We start from the raw sequence: 18,761 nt of genomic DNA on the forward strand, positions 1-18,761 counted from the left end.
AGTAAGAGGTGGTATTTGAAAGGTCATAGAAAACGAGAAAGGTACCACAAGGTTAGAGAAGGAAAAATGTCCTAATTAAAAAAAAAAATAGTGGGGAAGAGGAGGAAACATCTGCAAGATCAAGGCCAGTGAACTTGACTTGGTTTCTTGGAAAATTTTAGTGCACATTATCAAAGAGATGATTGGCACATGGCTAGAAAAAAGGCAGTGAAGAGTAGCCATTAAAAGTTCAGTGTCATTAGGGCAGGAGGTCTCCAGCAGAATACCCCAGAAAGCTGTGCTTGGCCCTGTAAAGGACCCAGAGGTAGGTCAGAGCTAGATAAATAGATCTGAGAATCATCAATATAGAGATGATCATTGAATCCATAGGAGCTCATGAGATCGGCACGTAAAATAGCATAGGAAAAGAGAAGGCGGCCCAGGACAGAACCTTGGAGATTTTGTAAGGCAGCATATGGATGAAGATCCCACAAAGGGGACTAAGACGGAATAATTAGGAGTGGGATCAAGAGAGAAATTGGTAAAGAAAACCAAGTTGAAGAGGGTAATTGGCAATGCCAAAAATCTCAGGAAAGACAAGAAGAGTGAGTATTGAGAAAAAGGCCACTAGATTTGGCAGTTAATGTGGTAATGGAAGAGCAGGTTCATTTGAGTTGGGAAGCCAGGTCATCCAAAGATAGAGAGCGAGAGGAGAGGAAGCAGAGTTTGCTTTCTTAAGGAGGTTAGCCACAAAAGGGAAGAGAACTTCAGGATGATAACAGAGATAGATCAACCATGGGGGAGATGTGGACTTTGGGAAGCAACCCTTAGAAGATAAGCAAGAAAATGGGGATTACATGTCCAGGGCAGTCTGCTGGAGAAGACTCGATTGATGGATCACTTGTACATTTAGAGGGATTATCCTTGACAAGGAGAAAGGCAACCTCTTTTTATGTGAGGGGTAAGGAGGTAATAGTGGAGGAAGATATGAAAGAAAATAGCCATCAAATGGCCTTAATTTTTCAGTGAAATATGAGACAAGTTTCTTAGCAGAGTAGGGGGAAGAGGGCTGAGAAGGTTTGAAAGAGTCACTGTGGAAGGTGGGATAATGAGTTCATTAGGGAAATGGAAACAGTTTGCTTTGCAGCAGTGAGGGCCCAGTTGAAGTTACCTAATAATGTAAATTTGTAGTGGTCGCAATTTCCTTTTTTCAAGCTTGGTTCAGCACCATGGATGTAGGAATGAAGGCAGCAAGCAGTAGAAGTGATCAAGGCTGAGGCTTGGCAGGACAAGATTGGCAATAAAAGATTATGATTAAAGAATTAATTAGTAAAATAAGGGGTCAAGGGACTCAAGTGGCTGGAAAATACATGTAAACAGAGAAGGTGTGTGTATGTGTAAAAGAGAGAGTATGTGTGTGTCAGTTATCTGAATAGAGATCATTCTATCTTTGGTAACTGATGAGATCACCAAGAAAGACAGTACAGAGAGAGAAAAACTCCCAGGACAGAGCCTGGAAGGATACCCCACAATTAGGGGGCAGAACATAGATCAGCATCCCAGTAGGAAATGCCTTAATATACATTTTCACTGTTTTCTGAGAAAGCAGAGAAGTAATACATATAGTAAGTTTGAAAGTTGTTACACATAAATGGTGACTCAGAATAACAAATTTCCCAAGTATATGGTATGACTGATGGGGTAATAAAAATCTGACCAACATTTAGTATCGGCATTTTGTATTTGATTAATGGGTTTCCTGTGAAGTGCCAATGTATCATTGGTTGAGTTTTTGTATGAGCCAGTTTTTATTCTGTTCCAAGGAGCCCTTGGGTGTCTTGTATATGCATTGCAGATTTGCACATCCATCCCTACCATTAAAAAAAAAAAAAACAAAAGCAATCCGTGCTGGTGATGAGTTGTCATTTTTGTATGTAAAAGATGGCATCTTTTTTTTTTAAGTGAAGTTTCAGTTGTTTATAGAGTGGTTGAGAGGTGAAATTTTACCAATGCTTTGCAAATGCAGCTTGAGGCATGTTTGTCAAGGCTATTGAGCTCTTAATGCTGGTAAAAATTCTTCAGTATAATTGCAGCATACCCATTGTTTCATTTTTTAAAAATATCCACCCATTAATGGGACTGTGTTTTCCATAGAACCATTTAATTGATTTTTAAAGGTAAGTAATGAATTCACTCCATTGTAATGTTCTTGTACATCTTTAAAAGACTCATTATTTGAGGAAATTCCATATGGAATGATTTGTGATACATAGAAATACCTCTCTGTGTGTTCACATTAAAGTTGCCTCTTAATTGGAAATGAGAATGTACTATTAATGTAGATCGTAACATCGTTAGAGGTTTTATATTTAGTAGTTTTTTTTAGTGCTACCATGTTGATAATTATTTAATAGATATTCCATGAGAATTTGTTTTGAAATTAAAGAGCTATTATCCTTTCCACTTGTCTTTAAAATACAAAATTAATAAATACTATAACTGTAGTGAATAAATTATTCAAATTTATTTTTATAACAGCTAGTCAGATCTTTTCTGCATTGTTATTGTTGTGCTTGTTTAACAAATTCATTTTATAAAAAGACTGGTGTCATAATTAATAGAGCAATTGCTAATGGGAAAAGGAATTGGAACCTTTGACATTTCATTTCCTACTTTCAGTTTCTTATTGCAACATCAGCATTTTCTTTTTCTAGAAGCTATCACTGCCCTTAATAGAAATCTTTATTTTCAAGGACAAATACATTTTTTGTTGTTAAGGAATTTAAGGTGGTTCAAATGATTGTGGTTAATTTTTTTCCCCATGTTTTGTTATAAGTAGTTTTAAGTAAAATTGTAGCTTCCATAATCTATAAACTGTAGTGCAGACAGTTATGACTTTAGAAAATTAAATTACTGCCAGCATTAAATTTATTATTAATTTTGAGTTAATAGTAATTTATATCAGATACTGTCTTTGGACATTAGAGTTAGATGTTTTTGCTGATTTGAAGAATATTTGGCATTATCTGTTGACTGAGAGAAAGTTGGGATGGTGGGGAAGGGGAAAAGAGGAAAAGGGCCTGCCATTGATTGGATTGCAATAGAATTAATAAGTGTACCATTGAAAATGTTTAAATGTATTTACAGTTATTAAATTGTTCATATCTCTTTGCAACTTTAATACATTTATCTGTAACTTGTAGCATAAATGCAGCTCCCGCTACAGTGAAAAGTTTGTGCTGCAGCTGGAGGAAGAGTTAGTTCAAGCCAGGCTGAATGAAGCTGAGTCTCAATGTGCCCTGAAGGAGATGCAGGATAAAGTCCTTGATATTGAAAAGGTAATAATATTAACATTCAAATGAATACTGCTATTGTCACTATATATTGCATTCCAGTATAGCACGTCACAATTTTAAAAGTACTTTCCTCCAAATAATCCTGCAAGTTCATTCAAATTAAACCAAAAAATTGACAGTACTAGGAATGGAGAAGACATTTAATTTGTGAATGATAAAAACTTAATTTTAGGGGTTTTGCCTATTAGAATGGGTCCTGAGAGGCGGAAACTAGAAAATTACTCTTGGAAGACCCCCTATTACCCTCTGTGATTTTATCAGGTCATAGGGTCTTAGTAAATCATTTTAATGCACTTTGTTTATTTAGAATATGTACTCTGCCTGTTTCTGAAAGGATGTGAGGCATCTTACAACCTTAAGTACCATGGAAGATGGGACAGTTGGGGGTAGAAAACAGCACAGAAGTCATCTAAAGAGGAATAAAGAGATGAGGGCTTGCCAGGGACTTGAGAGAAACTTAATACCATCTGAGCCCCGAATTGAGCTCTGGATGTCTTAGCAACTAAAGCAAAATGGAAAAAGCCCATTGGGTTTTACATAGTTGCATCTTATTTCCAAGAAAAATTTAGAAACATCTCTGTGGTTTGATTTGTTGTGTATTCATTGCTGTATGGAGTAGTTTATCATCAATTAATTGTAAAGTGATTATCAATACCAGACAAATAATAAATACTATACAAATGCTAGTTATTATTGTTATTCTTTAGTATCTCCTACCCTTAATTAATTATATAAAAGATTCTATAATAGATAGAATTATGGAGATAATTTTTGTTTAATAATCAGTGACTATTAAGACAGTAATGGAAAGGAAGAACTGTATTTACTTAAAGCATTTGCCACTATCTTGGAAGAAGTCTTGCACAGAGACCAGACAGGGGCATTCTCTATCAGTGGTCTTGTTTTGCAAGTGTTCCTATCCAAAGGTGATATTGGAATGATTTCCTTGAGCCCCCAAAACTCTGAAGCTTTCTCCCTGAAATCTATGATGATTCAAAAGACAGTCTGCTTGTTTATATTTGCAGACTAAAGTGAATGAAAAACTCATATTACTCAGAATTGACCCACACAATATATTTGTGCATGTCTTTAGGAAGATGGGGTGTGGAGAGGGAGAAAGGAGGGAGTTAAGAAAAAGAAGAAGAGGGAGGGAGGGAAAGGGAAGAAAGTAGGAAGAGAAAAGGGTAAGGATGGGACGAGAAAGAGATGGAAGTGAGAGCTATAGAGTGTGAGTGAACTGGGTCCAGAGTTAAGTACCGTGTTTCCTCGATAATAAGACACTGTCTTATTAATTTTTTTGAACAGAAAAACACCAGAGGGCTTATTTTCAGGGGAGGGCTTATTTTAATGAACATTGACAGCAATTTTAATAAACAGGTAAATGTGAACAAAAAAATGTACCTTTATTCAATAAGCAAATCACTGGGGAAGAACAGGATGACGCGCTCACTGATGCAGCTCGGAGTGCGGTGTGTGTTTCACGGGGGGAGGGGAGGGAACGGTGCATACAGAGGGTACCGTAATGTAGCGTGTAGCGCAGGGGATCACCTTCACTACAGTAGCAATCTCAATAGGGCTTATTTTCGGGGGAGGGCTTATTTTCGAGGAATCTTACACAGTAAGGGGAGGACTTATTTTCGGGATAGGTCTTATTATCGGGGAAACACGGTAGTATGAGGAAATTTTGTCAAGTCACATTTTTTAAATTGTACAGTATTTTCATTCATGCCAAACCGGTTGGTGCCACAGAAACCTATCACTTTAATGGAATGGTACTTTCTTGGTAATATAATACAGCTGACTCATGAGTGCCATGATCTTAGAAATTAAATTAAAATTATAAGTAACTCAAGGGCACAGTATAGATTAAGTGGCCTGTGGCATATTGCTAGTTATCCCTTGTTCACAAAAAGTGGAGCAAAAGATGCCAGAGACGTGTAATATGGAAGAGGAGATGGGCTAGTCATCATCATTCAGTCAGCAGGGACTTACTAAGGGCATCTTGTAGGTGGCATGTCTGGTTGCATATCTCGTATTTACTTGGTATATATTTGTATATATTTTCCATTTATATGTGAATATATTATTTCCTCTGCTAGAATGTAAGCATCTAAAGGGCAGGAACTATTCCATTTCTTTCTTTGTATCCCTAGTGCATTTGTACCCCCACATTGGCATTTAAATGCTTCTTGATTGTTAGGTTGATTCATTCATTCTTCCTGGGGGAGGCTCCCCAAACCCCCCCATGAGGAAATTAGGTCCCAGAGAGATGAAGGACTTTTTATCACACAGGAAGTATTAGAATTGGATTCCAACCCAGCTCCTCTCTCTCCAAACCCAGAGTTCTTTCAGCTGTCCTGTAGTACCTCAGTCATATTGATGATAGTGTAAAATATCGAGTATCAAAATGAATTGTAGGGAAAATGACCATTTGAGCCATTTATCCTCAGCTAACAATGAAGGACTGATTATTAAATAATCAATAATGGAATCACAGCATTATGAAATTTGAAACCAGACTTGAAATCTTTACTAGCTAATGTGTAAGAGACAACAGAGTCCCATCCCCTTGATGGAGGAGTGTCCCACTCTGGTGAATAAAGCCCCCACATCTCTCTTGTGGCTGGCCTTCTGGCAGTGGCTAGTCTGCACATTCCATCAGGGTTCGTGTGACACAGGTGATAGACGAAGGAAAGGGCAGTGCATTTCTTTTTCAAGAAATAAAGATTATAAAGCGAAAGAATGAGAACCAGGATGTAAATAGCTGACCTGGAAGTCAGGCAGACCCTATTCAAGTTTTATCTATGATGCCCACTACTTCTGTGACCCTGAGCAGAGAGCACTCACCCGCTCTTTGTCCCAGGAATCTCTCAGATCATACATTGCAAAACAGTTCTTATTCTTCATTGGCAGAGAGTTTTCTTACAGGGAGTTTCCTATGAAATCACAGGTGCAGGTGGAAATAAAATAAACCAAGCTTGGGGTCCACTGCAAAGGAGCTCACGATGGAACAGTCCATTTGTTGTTCAGTTTCTTTTCTTATTTTAGAGAAACAATTCCTTGCCTGATGAGAATAATATTGCAAGTCTTCAGGAAGAATTAATTGCAGTGAAGCTGAGAGAAGCTGAAGCTTTGATGGGTTTGAAAGAACTTAGGCAGCAGGTGAAGGATTTGGAAGAACATTGGCAGGTGGGTGCTACTTCCTACCTTGTGTGCACAAGCCATCCAAACTGTGGGCCTTGGGTTTGGCCTGGACCTGGGGCCTAGGGTGACAGGGGTGGGGCTGGAGGGGGGGTGGCAGATAGGACCCACAGAACTCAAAATGGACTCAGTCAGATGAAGGCGTTTAAGAATGGGATCTCTTCTTTCACCTTTGGAACCAAGAAATCTGAGTCCATATTTAAACTGATTGGAAGTAATATTGCCTTGGATTTATAACTTTCTGAAGAATTCCTTTGTCATGCACTCTGATACACTTTATGCTTATATGGCATGCTGTGTTGGCCAGGATCATGCACTCAGCAGAGGGTGCTGCAGCAAACATTTCATATGGTCCTAGCTTAAAATTGATCGATACTAGGATGACAATACCTGAAGGGTTAAATCTTGTTATGATAAATATTTTTTCCACCAAGAAGTTTTTATTATGGAATGAAATAATCTTTAACTTATTCTAACAATATTTTATTCATTGAAGTTTTTATTTAGCTTGGACAGTGTGTTGTAATGGCTTTCAGTTTGTTTGGAGAATTGTCTGTGCCGTATTGCCTTTCTTCCTAGAATTGTTACTCATATGTTTGGTGTTTTAGCGCCATCTAGCCCGAACTACTGGGAGGTGGAAAGACCCCCCCAGAAAGAATGCCATGAACGAATTACAAGATGAACTGATGACCATACGGCTCAGAGAGGCGGAAACCCAAGCAGAGATAAAAGAAATAAAACAAAGGATGATGGAAATGGAAACGCAGGTATGATGGGAAAACTAAACCATCATCATTGTTAGGAATAAAGCATGTTTATGTAGCAAACCAATAGTGCTTATATACAAGGCTCTCCTGGTTGGTCACTTAGGCTGTCATATTTTTATGTCTGAAAAGGTTTTAAGACGTTATTTTTTTGAGGCAAGGAGTAGTAGGAAGACTCTGAAACAGTTACCAGAGGTCAGCCACACCACGCGCTGCTTGTCCTGTTAAAAACGCCGGACAGGAGATCCCGCTCCTCTCCAAATAAGACCGAGTTTCAGGCAACTTGACTTAGTTACTGTGGTGATACAATACATTTGGATAACAGGGGCCTTTAGAAGACCATTTTTTTATGTTGTGCATTGGAGTGTGGAGCCTTGTTTCAGGAATACGTTCTGCCATGTAGGGGATTTTGATTTTCAAAATTGTTTTTATTCCGTCAGCAGGGGGCACCCTTAAACCAGGTAATGATTTTATTGCATGTGCTCTGCATGCGGGCACTTGTGCAAAGCTGTTTGCAGATTTGTTCCATGTTGGAAATAAAGGGCTCCTCCGATGGGACCTCTGTGTCAGAAGAGTTGAGCCATTGAAGGCTTTCCCAAATTTGCGTTAGGGACAGAAAGCTATCCCAGAACACATTGATTACCTTGAGAGACCTGTGCCAGGCTTGTGGCTAGGTGGGGGCATTGCGACCCTGCTGCTCAGTGGGCTGCTTTGTTGTTTTCCCCTTGGTTCTGGGAGTTGCTGGGCCTCCCTCCCTGGCAGAAGTTGTTTTGTGCAGCTTTTCGCTATCAAATTGCCATCTTACCCATTTTACATGAGAGCATGTGACCTGAGGCAAGGGCTCTGGAGAGGGTACCATGATGAACTGCTCCCAGGACTAGTGCGAGCCAAGGAGGAGCGTGTCTCAGATGAGAAGAGTGATGGGGGGGGGGGAAAGGTCAGTGTTCTTTAGTGGGGTTTCCATGGGGTCTTCCACTCCTCAGCTTTTCCTCCTCTGCCGCTTTCTCCTCTTCAGTCCCTTCCTTTCTTCAGAGCTCAGGCTTTGACAGATACTTGATTGCCCCTGTGAGTGTAGATTTTTTCCTCACTGATGGGAAAGAGAAGAGGAGGCTTGTTTCTTGAAGTCATTTAGCAGAGTTTATATTTGTGTAATGCTTTACAGTTTCCTGTTAGGCTCTGGGGACCCATTTTTGAAATGAAGTAATATGCAAACCTTAGCACTTGTTAATTATTAGACTATATGTACTTTAATTACAATATGTGTTTTAAGAAGGGGGCATTATGTATGTATGAAGGTTAAATTTGGTTATTGCAGAAATGGTAAACTAAGCTAAAATATTGGTTTAAAATCTCTCACCTCCAATGCTTTCATAGTTAAATATTAGGTTTCTAGTCAGACTAGAATTTTGACTCCCTTTCAAGATTCTATTTTAAAATTTCTGCATAAAATTTTCAAGTATGTATCAAGTACAGTTGGCATATGGATGGTACAGTAAAGCCTTGCATAGTAGAATAGGTAAGTACAGAATGAATATGTCAGAGCTTTTCAGTGTGTCATGGCCCACTTCTACATCTACTTCTCACTTTTACATTTTTTTAATTATTAGAACCAAATTAATAGCAACCATTTAAGAAGGGCGGAACAGGAGGTGAGCAGCCTGCAAGGGAAGGTCCAGTGTCTTTCCTCAGAGAACAGAGAATTACTCACCCAGCTGAGTGAAGCGAGGCGCAGGCAAGCCGAGACAGAGTACAAGGTAAAGGGGGGGGGGCTTCCCTCGCCTGGGCTGGGACCCTGGGTGATTCACTTGCCTACCTCTCTTCTCCTGTGTCTTGTCCAGAGCGGGGTGTGACATACCCAGAGAGGCCATTGCTGCAGAAGCTTGGCCTCAGGCTGCTGGCGTCACTGACCCTACTCCAGACTTTGGTATTATCTTAGTGCACTAAAGCCTCTTTCAGAGGTTACATAGTGGAATACAGGGATCCAGGACTAGGAAGTCCTGAGTTCCCTTTAGCCCTGTGACCTAGATAAGTCCCTTGATCTTTCAGCGCCCCAGGGAACTCTCCTAAGAATTTTAGGTTGCACAGCAGGTACTGAATTTCCTGGTAAGGGGACTTTCCTTTCTGAGAGTTCCCTATGCTAAAGAAATTGTAGGTCTGGGCACCCCACCCCCCAGATCTTCATTTAGACTGCAGCCAAGTAAAAAAGGCCTTGAAATCCAAATAAATTTTCTCTTTCCAAGGGAGTGGGAGCCAGATGAACAAATCTGGAAATAGGTCCCACCACTTTGCACAGAAATGATGATATCTGCTCTCAGCATGGAGTGAAAATCAGAGACAGGTTAAGAGAACAGAGGATGGGTGTGAAGGAATTAAACAGTGGGTGTAGAAGGAGAACCCGAAGCAGTCTGGAAGCTGCAGGGCTCTGTGGTGAGGGGCATGCCCATCTCCAGGTGTCTGAGAAATTAGGCATTCTCTTTACACCGTAAACTGTATCTTGGATCATCCCTGTGACTGATGCTTAGATTGAAGTGTCAGGAACATCAAGAGCAAATAGATTCAAATCTGTAAAAATAAGCACACTTAAAAGCTAGATCTGTTGGCTTCTGCATTGTACTGGTATAGGGGGCATCCACATAGGTGAGATTGTAATTTATCAAGGTGCATCCTACATTTGTTATTGTTCAGTCATTTCAGTCCAACTCTCCATGAGCCCATTTGGAGTTTTCTTGGCAAAGACTCTGGAGTGGTTTGCTCTGTCCTTTTCCAGCTCATTTTACAGATGAGGAATGGAGGCAGACAGGATTAAATGACTTGCTCAGGGTCACACAGATTGTAAGCATCTGAGACTGGATTTGAACTCAGGAAGACTGACCCAGTAACCTAGCTGTGTGTAACCCTGGGCAAGTCACTTAATCCTGTTGGCCTCAGTTTCCTCATCTGTAAAGAAAGTGTCTGAGGCCAGATTTGAACTCAAGAAGATGAGTCTTCCTGATTCCAAGCCTGATGCTCTATCCACTGTACTACCTGGCTATATCATGAATAGACCTTGAATAATAAAACTTCCATAGTAATTTTTAAGACGTCATTCCCACTCCTCACCAATTTGTTACATTCTGTTTTGGCCATGTTGACCCACAGTCGAAGCAGTGCCTTTGCAGTTGGAATGGTGAACTCCTGGTGAGAAATCTCAAAGTCTTAAAGCAGATCTTTGACTTGGGGTCTTTAGTATTTTGAGAACTAAATTTCCATATAGTAGGTTTCCTTTGTATCACCACATATTTTTCGCATTTAAAAACACGACTGAGAAAGGCTTCACAAAGCTCCTGCTGCCCAAGGGGTGACCCACACAAAAAGTGAAGAGCCCCTGGGCTTAGAGAGCTGCCTGAGAATTGAAGGGGTGTGACTGCATGTGGCTTCCTAGCCAAGCCTTGCCCCTGCTGCTCAGGCCATTTTTCCCCTAGGAGTAGTTTGATACTAGTTTTTTGTTTTGTTAAACTGTGATTTCATTCATTGTATTGACGTCCACTAATACTTAGGCAACTGTTCTGTGCCTTGTATCTTCTAGTTGTCTTGGGCCCTGAAAGGTCAAGTGAAGGCCCACGGTCACACAGCTCGTATATGTTCCAGGGCTAAGAGTTAAGCCCAGGTCTTCCAGACTCTGACACCTGCTCTCATTTCACTGTGCCAAGCTATTTAACTGAAACTAGAATATTTTATATATATATAAATACAAATAAAAACAAAATAAATCTGTGCATATCTATGCCAAGACAAAAACTTTTCTTTCATCTTATTTCTCATTTGACTTTCTCAAAGAAAAAAAAATTTTTAAAGAAAGAAAGTTTTGTGATGTGGAAGGAATTCAGTTATTCTTTTGAAGTCTTTATACTCATGACAGTGAGCAGATGTAAGCCCTAAAATGGATTACTGAGGGCAACGGAATATTTTTTAAGGAGGTTAGATATTAATCTTTCCCGGCCCGGTTTAGTTATAGAGGTGGCTCAGAGAGTAGAGCACCGGCCCTGGAGTCAGGAGGACCTGAGTTCAAATCCGGCCTCAGACACATAACACAAAAACTAGCCGTGTGACCTTGGGCAAGTCACTTAACCCCACTTGCCCTGCCTTCCCCCCTCCAAAAAGCAAAAAAAAAAAAGAGATAGGGGAGGGAATGATGACCCTTAGCTAGTCCTACCAGCTTTGCTGTTCTATGATAAGAATATAACAGACTTCCAGTGGTACATACAAAGCTGTAATTCCATCGACTAGTTCTAGTGACATTGCAAACTCGAGTGAAGCCCAAGTGGTTTATCAGTGTCACTAAGAGCCAGAGATGGAATTGCATCCTCATAGACGTGTGGAGCTGCTACAATCCAGTGACAGAAGTCTGTATGGGAAGCTGAAATTTGGCTTTATGGTAAATAACTTGCCCTGTTTTTTCCCAATTATTGAATGAAGTGACTTCAGTTTAACTTGCACGGCTTCACTGGGTGTCTTGCTGCCCCAGCTTTAACTTTCATCCTTTTGATCTCAAACCTTATATTTGTGTAGGGTTTGCAGTTTTCAGAATAGGTATGTGAAATCTCTTATGGCCCTCACAGTCACCCTCGCTGCTAGCTGATAGACCAGTAGCATTCATCCCATTAAAATAAGGAAGTGGAAGTTAACCAACTTGGCAGCATTCACACTTAGTCAGTAGCACAGGCCCAGAGAGATGCACATTCTTAGGTTTGACTTAAAGCTGGAGTTCTTCACCATTTTGGGGTCCTGGATCCTTTTGGCATTCTAGGGAAGTCTTTGGGCCTCTTCTCAGAATAACACTGTAAAAATGATTTGTAGTTGAAGGAAATGCTAAGTTTCAATTAGATATTACTGAAAATAAATGTATAGTTTTTTTTTCCTCATCCAAGTTCATAGACTTCTTGAAATCTTATGTATACATGGGTTCTTAGACACCATGTTAAGAATCCTTGACTTTGTTATTTTTGTCAGAGGCTTTCCTTAGCATTTTATTTATCAAAATGAGTTTTATCACAAAGTCAATGATTTATTAATTTCTTGAGGAAAATTGTTTTCTTTATGTCAATGAAACAGACAGATTCAAAGCTTATTACATGCTGGAATCAATGAAGCTTGTCATTATTTACTCGATGAATCTGTGAAATCCCTTTGAGGTGATGACTCTTGTGTACCCCCAGAGCAGAGCCTTATAGGAGGATGTATTGGATTAGTCCCTTGCAATCTGTGCAGTGATTTCTGTGGGTCTCTGAGAGTGACCCGAGTGAGGCTAATGCCATCTCACTTTGTTTTTTAGTGAGCTATTTATCTTAATTAAGTGTTTTTTTGTGGCATGTCATGGTACAGTCATAGAGTATTTCATTGTTCTAGCATTGCATTCAATCAGTCAGTATCTAGTCTAGAACCCTGAGCCTTGATAGACCTTAAGGATACAGAAGAAAATGAAGGCAGCAGCAATCCCTGCTTGCAGAGAGCTTGGGTTCTAACTGGGAAAAAGCAAAGATGGGGGGCGGGGTGTATAAAGGAAACAGATATAAATACAGTACACAGCACTTAAATGCCTGGTGGATTAAGAGGGAATGCGCCACAGCTGACAGTCAGGAACAATAACGCTGGAGCCTTCAAGTCTTTTAACGTCATTGAATTCTAGGACAACTTGGACAGTTTGTCATGATGATTGGAGTTAACAGTATGTTAGAATAATTTTTGAAATCATCCTGTCCTCTTAGGCTAAATATGACTCACTTTACTTAAATGCATATTAGATTGTAACAGTAAATTTGGTTGGTAAACATGAAGCCCTGAGAATTTTCAAATTATTTTTCATCATCACATAAAGTGCAAAAGACACTGCCAATTTTTTTTTTACTAGAACCGTATTTTAAAATCACTTCATTAAGGAGAAAACTAACAGGGAACAGTTAAAATAGAATATTAAATGTTTGAATTTAAAGCATGCTTTTCATCACAATTCCTAATCTGAAGCCAAAATTGTCTTTTTGCCTCCCAAATCTGTACAGGTAAATTCATTATTTGAATTTATACTTGTCAGTTCATCAAATCAAAGACCTTTATTAAATATTAGTCTATACCTAATTAGCATCTATTGTTTGTAAATTTAGAGACAGAATCTTTTAATTCTCTAAGTTTACAATTTGACAAAGACAGGCAAAAATATAAAAAATGAACTAGGCTTTAGGGGAGAAACTCTGAACATTAGAGTACTTAACTATTTTATTATGATAGAAGCATTCTATTGACTAGCAGGTTTATGAGGGATCTTCCCTACGTAGTGTAGGTAGGATCTGGATTGTAGCTCTTCAAGAGTTTGAATGGCAGGGTCTTGCTAGAGTTTCTCTAGACAGTAAATGCCTTGACCCAAGTTAACATTAATAACCTGGTTTATTTTATACATGGACTAATTTAAAAGGTCAAAATTGTGGACACCCTGGAGTCTTTCTTGACCAAGTAGGTGCTTCTCCCTTCCTGTGAATCACTAAGTTGTGAAAAGAGCACCAGCGCACGCTTCCAGAGCTGTCACTGCAGGACTGCAAAGTGAAGGTCCTTTTGGAGTGAGCTGTGAGAAGGCTTTTGTCATGTTATCATGGTTCGTAGGCTATAATGTAAAGGCCTTTTTAAGCTTACACTTCTGATTTTCACTGGCATAGCCCACCTGAGGTTGGGGTGAGGGGACCTGAGCTCTCATTGTCACTTTATTTATCACCACCGCCATCGTGGATGGTTATTTGGAGTGCAGGAAGGTGCTATAAGCTGCAGTGGCCGTGGTTTCTGTAGTGTGACAGCTCCTTCACCTTCAAATGCAGCCATGGAAGATTATATTAAGACGAATATCAGAATGTATTTAAGGGGCACAGATGTGACTGCTTGGCTATAATAGCATGACACACGGAGACATTTTTAAGTTTAGCAGGTCGTGTCCTGTTTCTTTTCCTTAGCAATGCCATCTTTTTTTTGCATTCTGAATTTAGAACAGATTTAAGACAGAGGAATGTTACATTTTGCATTATTTTCTCCTGGTCCACAGAATAAAGAGGAAGTAATGGCAGTGCGTCTCCGAGAAGCAGACAGCATCGCTGCTGTGGCTGAACTGCGGCAGCACATTGCTGAACTGGAGATTCAGGTACTGCATGAGAGAGAGAAGCTGCCACGCAGCATGTCGGGGGCGGGGGGGGGCCTGGCCCTCTCCTTATCTCCCTGTTCTCCCATAGCAGGCGGGTAGTCGTGTTCTTCCCCTGTCCTTCCTATGTGGAAAATTCAAGACAACTAACAGAGTGCGTCACGATGCGCCTGCCACTCTTGACTCTTCTGACTGCCTGTGCTCACCCAGAGACTTCTTTGTGACTGTCAAGCAGGGTTAGATGTAAAGTTCTTCATCTGGGGAAAGTATTGTGTTTGCTATCTGATAGCTTACAAATCTTCTGACTCTGTTTTATCCTAAGGCAAGTTAAATGGCATAGGAGGTAGAGCCCTGGGCCTGGAGGCAGGAAACCCTGCTGTCAGATCTTGCTTCAGACCCTTTCTAGCTGTGTGACCCTGAGCAAGTCACTTAGCCTCTGTCTGCCTCAGTTTCCTCATCTGTAAAACGGGGATAATAATAGCACCCATCTCTCAGGGTTCTTGTGAGGATCAAGAAAGTATTTGTAAAGCACTTAGGAGAGAGCCTGGAACATAGTAGGCACTTGTTCCCTTCCCTTCTGCTGTTTGGTGCTACTAGTCTCATTACAGAGAGATCCCTCCCAGAAGCATTGTGTGCTGGGCTTCGTGTTTTATGGTCCTCTGGCTGAACCAGACACTTGTACCAGGAGGTAGGACAAGCACATATTCTTTGGCTTCCTATTTTCAAAAAGTTGTTCATTTGTTCTTCTCTCTTTTTCTAGTGTGCACAAAGTCTAGTATAGCTGCCATTTCTGCTTTAGTATAAAACTCTCCTTCCAGCCCCAAACCTCCTTTTGTCTTTAAATCAAATCTCTAATCTGTTTCCTTTGTTAAAATGAATCCTTTAAATTCTTTACTTTAGAATTCAGTCAGCTTTTATTGCTCAATTAACATATTATTTTCTTATTTTTAATCTAGGTTATATATAAAAATAGGACCCATTTATGATTTGAAAAGACTGTGAAAGTATAATTTTATATTTATTTAAAATACTTTTCATGAGGCATCCCATTATTTGATGTCACATCATGCTTGAACACTCGTATAAAATGCTTTTCTTTAACCGTCACTGTTGCCCTTAGATAGTAGGAAAATTGGCTATGAGTTTATGGCATCCTTTCACGTTTTCCTTTATATGTCCTATGAATAGAAAAATAAAACAGGAATTTTAAGTGAAACACCTTCTGTGATTGCAACATAGTCATTGGGGTACTGGTTTTGATAAATATTGGAGAGTATCAAGTGTTATAAAGTGGTTTGCAAACTTCAAAAAGCTGTTCAAAGTTAACTGTCATTATTTTATAAAACAAGGTGTAAGAAAGTTTACAGCATCAGTTTGTAATGATTCTGTCGGTACTCTTGCTTGCTAATGTGGCACAGCTCGAGAAGTTTCAAGATGATTGAACTTTTTGTTCCTGCGCCGATGAGCCAAATCCACGACACAGGCTTTCTGCTCCTCAATGTTATTAGGCTTTGAACATGCTCTTCTTGGACTAAGGCCTTCTTTCCACTAATAACCAAATAGCCTTTATTCTTCGTCTTAGAAATGTTTCGGTATGTCCGTGTAAGCTCCACCAGGGGGAGAGCTCGTCTTCAGTCCAGAGTCTGTGTGTTTTGAATCTCACTAGATGGACCCTTGCTCTCCTCACATTTACTAACTGAGTATACCTTGAGGAAAAAAGAAATTGCTTTATTGGCCTGTGCTTTCTCTGCATTTAAAAGCATGACTTGCAGTGTGCTCCTGAATATAACCCTTAAAATGAAGCTTAGAAACAGTGGGCCTTTATTGGCAGACTTCCGTAAATACTTGCTTTCTATAAGTACATAGCAAAAGAGGCAGAATCGTTCATAGCTCTAAAAGCCCAAAGTGTGCTTGTTGGAGGTGAAATTTTGGTAATTTTAGAGGCTCCCTTGTGCACTTGGAAAGTATCAGTGGAGTGCAAAGAATCCTGGCCTGGACATTGGTAGATTAGGTTATCTCTTCAGTGCTAAATCCAATGCCCTTCTCTCAGTCCTGGTCCTCTGGAGCTTCTCTGGATCTTTTAATACTGATAGCCACCCTCTTCACCCTAGACACCATCAGTGTGTGACAGTGTTCTTTCCTGGTTACCCTGTTACCTGTGGCACCTCTCCTCAGCTTCCTCTCCCCCCTCCTTCAATGCTCCTGTGCCCTATCATCTCTCCTGTCTTATTTTTGTTAGAAATCTCATCAGCTCCTATAATTCAGATATCATCTTTCTACCCAGATCTCTTTATCTAGGCCTAACTTCCACCAGAACTCTAGCTACATTGTTTCTTGTTTGTTTGTTTTTCGATTTCACAGATTTATTAGTATTTTATATTATATTATTTTATATATTAGTATTTATAATCACCTCAGTCATTTGACTCCTCTCTTGATGCTGGGCTATCACTTCATTTGGGAGAAGATGACATTCAGGAATAGTGATGCCCTGTTAATTGCTTACTGGACATATTTCTCCCCTGAATGTCATATGGGCATCTCAGATTTAACAGGCTCAGAATTGAGCTCACTCTCTTCCTCTCACACCTTCCATTATGGGCACCACCATCTTCCTAGTGCCCCAGGTTTGTCATTTCAGGGGCCCCCTCGGAGTCTTTCCTCTTCCTCATTGGTCCCTTTCTCCCTGTCATTTACCAAGCTTTATTGATTGGACTTCCTCAGTAGCTTTTCTGTCTATCTTGGCTTCACTCACACTCCCACCAGCCTCTGTCACTTCCGCCTCATCGCTGGTCATCCAGCTTCCAGGCTCTCTCCTCTCCGGTCCACTTTCTGCACGGCTGTTCTGGTGACATTGCTGAGGCACAGGCTGGCATGGTTACAAGACCACCCTGGATTTAGGGAAGTTTGATTTCTGTAGTGGGGAAGAATGCAACCTGTATTCAGAAAGATGGACTGTCTAATACTGCAGCCTCTTTTTGGGCATTTTCTAAGAAGCCAGCTTTTTTCATCATCTGCTCATCGTCCTGGTGAGTGTGCAGCTGATCTTGGTATACAAAAGTTTTGCTTTAGATTTCATCCAAAAGGAGTTTAGTTACTAGCAAGATTTTATATTAAACCCCAGCCTCTTGTGTAAGCCTGGATACTATAACCAATATTTTTTAGGGACATCAGTCTAACACTTAACACCTAGTTCCTAGTTGTTAAAAAGAAGAGATAATCATTTGGCAGTCTAGCTCTCCTCAGTGAGCTCATGTCATTGGATGCACTCTGACCTAGAATACAGAAAAAAAAAAATAACTGTCCAAAATGAGTACCGAGCTCCTGCTTATGATCCAGATGTTAGGAAATAGGACAGGTGCCTTAGTACTAGAGAAGGACAGAGGTCCCAGTTTTTAGGAAAGAGGAGGGCAATGTCTGCAAACTGTAAGGCAGGAAGGTTAGCACATATTTCTGTCAAAATCCTAGAATGCATCAAGGGGGTGGTTTGTGAACACATAATGGTGATCTTAATATTGATTGACTTCTATCTGGCGTGGTAAAGTTTGGAAAGCAATTTATATACATAAACTCCTGAATCTCACAATAGCTCCATGTAGTTAGGTACTGCGGTTATTTATATATGAAAAAATGAAGGGTCAGAAGGTTAAGTGACTTGCTTGTGTCCAGATGGGTAGAGGCAGGTTCTGCCCTAGGTCTTCTGGACTCTTATCGACAGCCTTCTGTCCACTGTGCTGTGTTGCCACTTGGATCATAAAAGGCCAGCATGGCTTCCTCAAGAACAGATCATAACACATTAACCCCCTTTTTTTTTTTTTTGACACGATAATGTTAACTTGTAGACAGGAGAAATGCTCAAGATGTAATATGCTTGGATTTCAAGAAAACATTTTAGAGAGTTTCTTGTATTGTACTGTATAGATAGATAACATAGAAGGATGCGGGCTGGGTGATAAGACATTTAGGTGTATTTGGAATGAGTGAGATAAATGAGCCTAAAGAATATGCATTAATGGGTTTGTATCAGCTTGCAGGGAAGGCTCCAGTGGAATGTTCCAGGGATCTGGCTTTAGCCTGGACTGTTCAGTATTTTTATTAAAGACTTGGTTAAAGACATATGTGGCATTTTGGTCTAATTTGTGGACAGCTAAAATGGTGAGGGATGGCTACATTGGATGACAGAATCTAGATCACAGAGATCTCAGAAGGCGAGAGCAGTGGCAGCTAAAAAAAAGGCAACACTTAATAGAGGTGAGTGTGACATTCTATGCTTAGGTTGTGGCAGTTAACTTCACTGGAGCAGTAAAG

General features: G+C 40.1%; 1 protein-coding gene across 11 annotated transcripts in view; it reads left to right on the top strand.

Moving 5' to 3' along the window:
- LOC138165081 (ecotropic viral integration site 5 protein homolog) overlaps nucleotides 1-18,761 on the top strand; it is a 219,197-nt gene that overhangs the window by 141,652 nt on the left and 58,784 nt on the right. For all 11 annotated transcript variants that reach the window (XM_069093217.1, XM_069093218.1, XM_069093219.1 and 8 more), the window contains 5 exons: nucleotides 3,183-3,317; nucleotides 6,384-6,524; nucleotides 7,145-7,303; nucleotides 8,908-9,054; nucleotides 14,361-14,456. In XM_069093217.1, the coding sequence (XP_068949318.1) occupies nucleotides 3,183-3,317; nucleotides 6,384-6,524; nucleotides 7,145-7,303; nucleotides 8,908-9,054; nucleotides 14,361-14,456 (678 nt within the window). The remainder of the gene's footprint in view (nucleotides 1-3,182; nucleotides 3,318-6,383; nucleotides 6,525-7,144; nucleotides 7,304-8,907; nucleotides 9,055-14,360; nucleotides 14,457-18,761) is intronic.

Source organism: Petaurus breviceps, unplaced genomic scaffold (assembly GCF_028583685.1).
Source record: "Petaurus breviceps papuanus isolate PSGF00001 unplaced genomic scaffold, PetGlider_PUasm1.0 207, whole genome shotgun sequence".
Taxonomy (NCBI): domain Eukaryota; kingdom Metazoa; phylum Chordata; class Mammalia; order Diprotodontia; family Petauridae; genus Petaurus; species Petaurus breviceps.